The 9,497-nt window shown below is 34.9% G+C and overlaps 1 protein-coding gene across 2 annotated transcripts in view; it reads right to left on the reverse strand.

The window, feature by feature from the left end:
• Positions 1–4,394: 4,394 nt before the first annotated feature.
• The window catches only part of LOC107661643 (dnaJ homolog subfamily A member 3, mitochondrial-like), a 19,944-nt gene continuing 14,841 nt past the window's right edge, over positions 4,395–9,497 (reverse strand). The window contains exons 8-11 of one of the 2 annotated variants that reach the window (XM_016451310.1): positions 7,451–7,579; positions 6,382–6,497; positions 6,197–6,294; positions 4,395–4,906 (exon numbers count right to left, since the gene is read on the reverse strand). In XM_016451310.1, the coding sequence (XP_016306796.1) occupies positions 4,884–4,906; positions 6,197–6,294; positions 6,382–6,497; positions 7,451–7,579 (366 nt within the window). In that variant the 3' untranslated portion in view covers positions 4,395–4,883. Of the gene's footprint in view, positions 4,907–5,888; positions 6,117–6,196; positions 6,295–6,381; positions 6,498–7,450; positions 7,580–9,497 lie in introns of those variants that run through there. The other variant, XM_016451309.1, reaches the window with a different exon arrangement.

A 9,497-nucleotide genomic window follows, 5' to 3' on the forward strand; every position in this document is an offset into this window, starting at 1 on the left:
GCACCCCCTGAATGGTCACATGACATACAAGTAAACCAATACAATTTTAATCTTTTTTTTTTTATTTTTTTTTAGTAAGTGTTTTATTTTTTATTGTTTTTATTTTAAAACAGTTTAAATAAAATAATTATTAACATTATTATTATTAATTTTAACTCTAATTATATAATTAAGACATGTATAATTAAGAATGTATTACTGTTGTAAATAACAATTGTAATGCTAAAAAAAAAAAAAAAATTTGATAATTATAATAATTTTATCATTTTATTTTGGTGGAAAGTATCTATATACTGAGATACTTATTATATACTTATTTAAATTGCAGACTTTGGTTTTATAATTGCTAAGTTATATCACTGTTACCATTTTATTTTGATTAATCATGCAGCCCTAATTATCTATTTTAATTTTATTTTCAAATGTATTAGTTCGTAACTTTTCATAAATTCACGAACCCCCTACAATTCCTTTGCGAAACCCTAAGAAATGAAACTGTTGATATACTAATTTTATGTGTTATGTTTCAGCTGCCAGCGGCGGATCGTCTTACATTTGTCGAGTGGCCATGACCGTGCTTAAAAATCCTTCCGGTCAAGTCCTATTGGCCGCCTGGATCGCTGCTCTAGCCGGATTGGCTGCTTGGTACCTCATGTGACCTCCTGTTACCCAATGAGAGGAGAAAAGGGTCAGATAATAGACGAGAACAAATTGTTTGTTCTGCTTTAAAGTCGTGAGGCATTCCAATGCATTTCCCTCTTAGTGCATCCCATTTGCCCCCTTGTTCTTGGGTAAACGTGATTCATTCTTATGAACATAGCATAGTTTATGCATAGGGGGTTATTGTGGGAGTCGTTACTATTGCACCTGTCAGTGTTGATGAAGTTAAAGGAGTAACTTACCCAAAAATGAAACTTTGCTGAAAATGTACTCCCCTTCGGGCCATTCAAGAGGTTGTTTGTTTAGTCATTGGATCAGATTTGGAGACATGTAGCATTACATCACTTGCTCACCAATGAATGGGTGCCATCAGAATGAGAGTCCAAACAGTTGATAAAAATACAAAAACAATCCATCCCATTTTCCTCTCACATAATATTTATTTCGAACGGTTTTGGACTGTTTTTGCTTGTAAACGGTGCTTGATCTGTGCATATTTCTCAATTGATTCAGACGAAATTTTTCACTGGCGAAAGCAATATTATGGATAGAGGACAGTATTTTAGCCAGAAGTAATGGTTTGAAGTTAAAAACGTCTTCATGGTGGATTTGTTTCTTACAAGACAGTAACTGATGGACTGGAGTGGTGTGGATTTCTTGTGGATTACTGTGATGTTTTTAACAGCTGTTTGGACGCTCATTCTGACGGCACCCATTCACTGAAGAGGATTCATTGTTGAGCAAGTGATGTAATGCTACATTTCTCCAAATCTGATGAAGAAACAAACTCATCTACATCAAATTTTCATTTTTAGGGTGAACTATTCCTTTAAGGCTGGAGAAGAACTGCAGAAATATGCAGAATGTTATTTTTATAGTTTTATCACAGTATCGAGTCAACTTATGAGCCGAAACATACTCTACGCAAGTACATGAATGCAAATGCTTATGGCTACGCAAGCTTGATTTCATACATCATAGTAATTATGTTTTGCATTTTCATTTGTCACCATAAGGGGTGCTATAGTGGCCAATAGTGCAAATTGTCATCTTCTACAGCCGGTTTCTCTTTGGTTTAATCATGAGACAGACATGTAAAGGAAACTCTATCGCCCCTTTGAGGTTGGATATCGCAAAAGTAACATAAATGTGCATGTACAGCAGGAGGAGGCACATGCAAAACATTTGCGCACTTGTGCAGAGGATGTTTATGCAAATAACATAACATTTTTCAAGCTTGCTTTCAAATGAGATATGCTATGCATACATGCAGCATTTACAAAGAAAAGCAGGACTTCTGCAGGCCAGACTGAGACGTCACGTCAGGAAATTACTGGCACAACGGTTCATGAAGAAAAGCCTTTTTGAAGAGGTTTAGCATGTAAAAGATGGAAGAATTGCACATTAAGGTAATTTTTGTCTCATTACACGATATATCACAGACTGGCATTCAGGGTTATTCTACACAGACGGTTAAAGCACAAGATTTCTGGATTTTAGTTTCACTGATAACGGATATCTGAGCCAAAAATTCCTATGGAAGCCCGCTGAATAAAATTATTATTTTTTTCTCACAATTGCAAATTTACATCTCGCAATTGTGCTTTTTTTCTCAGAATTTCGGGATATAAACTCGCAATTGAGTTATAAAGTCCAATTCTGAGGGGAAAAAAGACAATTGAGAGTTTATATCTCGCAATTCTGATATTTTTTTCTCGCAATTGAGTTTATATCGTAATTTGCGACTTAATTTCAACAGAATTGCGTGACATAAAATCACAGTTCTGAGAACAAATTGTTGCAATTGTGAGTTTCTATCATGCAATTCTGACTATAACTCGTAATTGTACGTTTATATCACACAATTCTGAAAAAAGTCAGAATTCTGAGATTAAAATTCGCAATTACCATTTTTATTTTTTATTCAGTGGCAGAAACAAGCTTTCGTAGTTTTAACTAGTGGTTGACCTGAAATTAGTTTTTAAATGGCCAATGATATCTGGAGGGCATATATAACCAATAAACCGATATTATTAGATTATTTGAAAGCAATTAAAACAAGGGAGCAATGCTGAATTAGTATACTGTATTTGTACAAGCTAGAATTTTTCTTTAGGTGATTCATTGATCTGACTTTGTTATAACGAAATTATTAACATGGCGACACTTTACAATAAGGTTCATTAAAGCAATAAGCCCCAAGAAGCCGTGGTTTACGCCCCTCGGCTGTTATAAATTCATTGTAAACCACGGCTATAAAACGGTTATTCCATATATGTAGTAAGTTTTCACAAAATAAAACGGAGCAAACAGTGTAATGATATTAATAAAAACAGTATTCTTCCACCAAACAATGTAGTTCCTCAGAAACAGTTGTGGTTGCAACAAAGTGGCTGTCAAGCAACACACAAAGTAAACAAAGGTGTATGTTTGTAGAGTAATTTACAACAGCTTCGAACGCGGCTCAACCAATCAGAATCAAGGACCAGAACTATCCGTTTTATAATAGTTAACATTAGTTAACTACTTTAGTTAACATGAACTAAGCATGAACAATACTTCAACCGCATTTATTAGCATTATTAAAATCAAAAGTTGTGCTTGTTAACATTAGGTAATGCACTGTGAATTAACACGAACTAACAATGAACAACTATTTTCATTAATAACATTAACAAAGATTAATAAATACTGTAATAAATGTATTGTTCATTGTTCGTTCATGTACATTGACTAATGTAAAGTGTTAGCGTTAACATTTATGGCTGCAATAATTTCATGAAAAGGAGACTTATTAACGGTTTCGTTCCCTTTGTTGTTACATATTAACACACTAACTAACATGTGCAATGTTCACCAAGGCACTGTGACATGATTCGTTTGAAAAGGATTGTGGGGGTTTGTGTATCTGTCCTCATTTACTGAGGCATGTGTTTGTTGACTAACAGTATTTCTCTCAGAGAGGCATATATGATTTAGTTTTATATAAGAACTAACACACATCATTATACTGATGAATACTGTTCTTGAAGAGGGTTTCATGTAATACCAAATCCTTGGACTTGGACTTTTTGAACCAAAGGAATTGTTACTTTGCATTACTAATCAGATCATAAAATAGACTGCCATGTATGATAGTATTTGGCATAACCGGTTGTGTTTGGGTTTTACGCACATTTTGTATTTCGAGTCACTGACAGCTTTTAGTTTGTTTTTTTTTTTTAAAGCACATTGAAAGGAATGGTGTTGATATATAGTACAGTGTTTTTATTTAGACATTTCTTGTGTAGTTAATCATTTTCTCAATACTGTATTTTAAGGTTTAGAAAAGGTCTTTTGGGAGTTTTTTTCACCTTCAGCTCAGTGTTCAATGTAATGAGTAATAAATTCACAACTGTACTGCATTCAGTGTTTGTCCATGTTTTATTTGAATCATTTTTAAACACTTAATTTAGGGACAAAAGGATTGAGAATGATTATGGTTAGTAATTGTAAATGTTAAAAATGCTATAAAGTTTAAACCTGTCATTAAGTGTAAAATTATATTTTAAAAGACACTGTAGTTTGTTTGTTTTTCCCCCCAGTGAAGTACTAGCAGCATTTACCAGTTTGTGTTTTTCATATTTAACACATTTTGTAGCATTGCTTTAAAGTAAAGAGTTTCTTAGTGAATAATGCATCAGAAGGTTAAAATACACACCATATATTCAGCATATTCAACAACAAAAAAGTCATTTACAGTTGTCACAGAGATTTTATTCATTACTGCATATTTCTCTCTACAACAACCCGTTAAAATGGCTTTAATATAAACAGCTGTCTATGTACACGGCTAATCAAGCAGAAGGACGTAATGTTCAGTGAGGTCTTGAACATTGGACTTCATTATTCTGAAATTAAATTGTTACCGACGTAAAGATATCCCATCTGTTTGTGAATCGCTCCAGAACAGCAGAAAATTGAAGACCTGACTATGTAAAACCTTAACGAAAAACTACAGACCAAAGACAAGATCTATGGTTGATGTTGGCACTGAACATGTGCGTAGATCATATTCCTCAGGGATCTGGAGTCAGTAACGCATCCACAGATCTTCATTCATCGTTTGTAGTTTCTGAGGAGCGGTCAAGATGATCTCCATGCTGCACGTGTCCACAGAAGACTCGCTTCTCTTCTCTTGTATGTCCATCAGGTTTACAGTCAATCTGAATCTCCACTAAAGTCTAATTCCCAGTGGATCTTTTACCTGTAAAGACAAACAAATGCATCAGGGGTTTATAATATTAAATGCCACAGACCCCCAAATATGTTCATCTGTGAGCATGAGATCCCAATCCAACAATTTAAAATGCCTATTTTACCCAATTTGCACTGAAAAATTGTCAAAATTTATTAGGTTACATTATGTTTTTCCCTTTTATAGTACTGTATTTATTTACTCATTTATTTTTAATATATATATACTCATTTTATTTGCTTATTCATGATTTGTTTTAATCCAATGTTTATTTACTTATTTTCTAATATTTTTCTTATTATTGCCTTTATTTTAATTTTTTAACTATTATTTGTTTGTTTTTAATTTGATTTCATATACTTTTTTCTGTATACATTTCCATGGACCCCCCCAGCACTCCTTTGGGGCCCCAGTTTGAACCCCTTAAATAGATATTGAATGCCGTTAAAGAGCTGATTGTATACCATTAATCTACTGTTCATTTTGTTCTCTAAAAATGTATTCATATATTTTTAAGTGATTTTCAAATGTCCGAATACTTTTATGGAGCCCCCGGATTCACAAGCAGCCACAAACCAGATACTGAACCACAAAAACGCTGCTTTTTTTTTCCCTTTTATAGTACTGTATTTATTTACTCATTTATTTTTAATATATATATATACTCATTTTATTTGCTTATTCATGATTTGTTTTAATCCAATGTTTATTTACTTATTTTCTAATATTTTTCTTATTATTGCCTTTATTTTAATTTTTTAACTATTATTTGTTTGTTTTTAATTTGATTTCATATACTTTTTTCTGTATACATTTCCATGGACCCCCCCAGCACTCCTTTGGGGCCCCAGTTTGAACCCCTTAAATAGATATTGAATGCCGTTAAAGAGCTGATTGTATACCATTAATCTACTGTTCATTTTGTTCTCTAAAAATGTATTCATATATTTTTAAGTGATTTTCAAATGTCCGAATACTTTTATGGAGCCCCCGGATTCACAAGCAGCCACAAACCAGATACTGAACCACAAAAACGCTGCTTTACTCAGGGTTTCCCCAATTCTTAGTCATTAAAATGGATTTCAGGGAGTTTTATCTTAAAACGAATCATCCTACCTGGTTTGTGGCTGTTAGGAGGAGCTAAACATTTTCTTTAATTTGGAGAAAAAGCCTTGGTCTTTCTGTTTGTGCCCTGTGCTGGTTTGATTTCTGCCCCCTCCTGGACAGAGACAGGTTCTGGTTTTAATATCAGCGCCTCAGATTCTACTGTAGACGCGACTGCTCCAGTGATGCCTGTACCTGCAGTGGTGCTGGTCACTCCACTGACGCTTCCCTCCACATCGGTCTCGTCCTCCGCGTAACTCCTCATGAGGGCTCGTTGCCGGTCTGTCAACATCCTGGACAGAAGACATACGAATGCATCAGCCATTTTAACCTTTACCAGCAGCAAAACAAGTCCTTTTATCATTTGTGTGTAATCTTACTTAGGGATTTTGATCTTGATGTGGACGTAGTGGTCACCGTAACCGTAGCCACTGACCCGTGGAATACCTTTACCAGAGAGCCGAATCCTCTGGTCGGCCTGGACTCCAACTGGGATCTACAAGAACATTCACTGATTATATAAATGTGCTTAAATGCACAGGAATATCCAGATTTAAGGAGTAGTTCACCCTAAAAAAAATGAAAGTTTGCTGAAAACTTACTCCCCCTCAGGCCATCTAAGCTGTAGATGAGTTTGTTTCTTCATCAGAACAGATTTGGAGAAATGTAGCATTAGATCACTCGCTCACCAATGGATGCTCTGTGGTGAATGGGTGCCGTCAGAACGAGTCCAAACAGCTGATAAAAACATCAGTAATCCACAAGTAATCCACACCACTCCAGTCCATCAATTAACAAAAAGCTGCGTGTTTATAAGAAATAAACCCATCAAGATGTTTCAACCATTGCTTTGGCCAAAATATGAGTCTATAATCCATAACATGCTTCCTCCAGTGAAAACGTCCATCCTCTGTCGTCGTCTCACATCAAAACCCACCAACATTACCAGTTTTAAACTGGTTTGGATTGTTTTTGCTTGTAAACTATGCTTGATGTGTGCATATTTCTCTCCTGATTCAGATGCGACGACTTTTTCACAGGAGAAAATAATATTATGAATAGAGGACTTGTATTTTAGCCGAAAGCAACAGTTTGAAGTTAAAAAGGTCTTAATTATGGGTTTGTTTTGTACAAACACGCTTTCACTGAAGTATTTGTTAATCTTTTTCTCTTCACAAGACATTAACTGATGAACTGGAGTGGTGTGGATTATTGTGATGTTTTTATCAGCTGTTTGGACTCTCATTCTGACGGCACCCATTCACTGCAGAGGATCCATTGCTGAGCAAGTGATGTAATGCTACATTTCTCCAAATCTGATGAAGAAACAAACTCATCTACATCTTGGATGGCCTGAGGGCGAGTACATTTTCAGCAAATTTTCATTTTAGTTGAACTGTTCCTTTAATATTACAATATGGTCATGATAACAGCACCAAAATGTCCCACCGAGAGATTGACGGTCTCGTAGAGTCCTTGCGCTCGGACTGTGCCGCCCAGTATGGCCTGAGCCACAGAGACCAGGACATCAGAGTGGATGTCAGCGCCGTCTCTCCTGAAGATCGGGCTTTTCTGGACCTGAGAGCATCGACACAGATGACTAGCATCCAGTATACAAGCAAACAAACAGCCTAGCGCATGTGATCTGGGATTATACATGATCACGGCGGCCAACAGCCTAGAATATTCCTGCTTAATTCAGTCCATTCACTGCAAAGAGACGTCAGTCTTCAGACTGAGAGACTAAGTGATGAAAGTCCTTATATTGGGACAGAAAGCCCTGCCAAGAGCACACGACAGATCATTTAGATGGGGAAATGGGTATATAGACAAAGGCGGAATTGTTAACAAATATTGGCATCATTTTCATTATCAGCATCAGTCTAATTTATGGGAAGCAAATCAAATCAGGGCTTACTATTCCCCCCCCAAATATTTCAGGAGTATTAAATACTTTTCTACTGTAAATGATAAATGTTTGAAAAAACTTTCCTGGTAGCAAATAAAATACTAAATTGGAGCTTTAGTCTGAATGAATAATAATAGTAATAATAATAATAATTATTATTATTATTATTAATAATTATAAAGAAAAAAAGAATAAGGATCAACATGTATAAATACTATTAATAAGTACTAATACATATATAACATTAAAATATTTGTATGTATTATAATAAAAAATACAATATTTATTATAATATTATAAAATAAATACCACATATACACATAAATATATATAATAAAATTTAGCAAAACAATTCAAGTAAAAAGTTGAAATGAAAAATGTACATGAATTTGAAAACATGTCAGTATTTAGTTTGTTTTCTTTTGCTTCAAAAACATCAGCATTTATAGGGATTATTTGGTTAGCAGCCTAGAAATACCACAGAATGTGATTAATCACGATTGTCATGAGTTAACTTGTGATTAATCGCAACTTAAACGCACATTTTTATCTGTTCTAAATGTACCTTAAATTAATACTTTTCAAGTTTTTAATACTCTAATCAACATGGCAATGGACAAATATGGATGCTTTATGCAGATGTACGTATGTTTATTATTAGTGAAACCATACTCAACAGAGCATGAAGACTAGACATGTTTCAAAGGTCATAGATGTTTTTCAAAGAACTTGTTCATGTCTATTAGACACGTGAAAAAAGAATGAAATACCAGTTTCCCATTACTTCTCTTTCTTTGCACTGAGCAATTTACTTACACAAGCCTGTTTACACTATTGGCAGGAGAGGGCAGCTCACTTCTTCTGAACATGCTGTACATTTATTATTTATTATTACATTTGTTTGCCTCTCTGTGCCCACATACTGTGTTTTTTGGATGAATTTTGATGCAGCTAAATTCAATAAAACTGTTTTCATTGATATATTTACTGTTTCTGTTGTCAGACAACAAAATGAATCTGAAACAGTGACTGAAACACGACCTATTAAGACCACATAACCAGCTCTTCCTTCCAAGATGTTAATCTGCACAAAAATCCTGATTTATAAACAAGCCGTCGTCTGATGAAATCAAATACACATAAGATAAAGACAATAGCTGTGCTATGATTTCGGCTATACTTGCATGTAAAATTAGAGAAGCAACAGAATATCTGTTTTAACTAAAAGTGCTGCTCCTCTCAGCCGCTCGCTGAACAGATCGGACGCAAAACCTCGCGTGGCAGTACCAGCGAGTCTCAGAAACTAAATAAGTTTTGTCCAAGAAGCTGCTAGATTTGTCGCTAGGTACGTTTTTGGGAAAACTGAAAAGTGGCCAAGTTGGCAACACTGTGCATCTCCATTTCTCCAACTACAGGCCAGGCAACGGGTCAAACAGAAAATGCGCGCTGCGTTAATAAAATCAGTGCCGTTAAAATGAGGCTGCGTTAACGCGTTAATTTTGACAGCCCTAATATATATGTGCATCTCAATAAATTAGAATGTCGTGGAAAAGTTCATTTCAGTAATTCAACTCAAATTGTGAAACT

Source organism: Sinocyclocheilus anshuiensis, unplaced genomic scaffold, assembly GCF_001515605.1.
Source record: "Sinocyclocheilus anshuiensis isolate Anshui unplaced genomic scaffold, SAMN03320099.WGS_v1.1 scaffold207, whole genome shotgun sequence".
NCBI classification, from domain to species: domain Eukaryota; kingdom Metazoa; phylum Chordata; class Actinopteri; order Cypriniformes; family Cyprinidae; genus Sinocyclocheilus; species Sinocyclocheilus anshuiensis.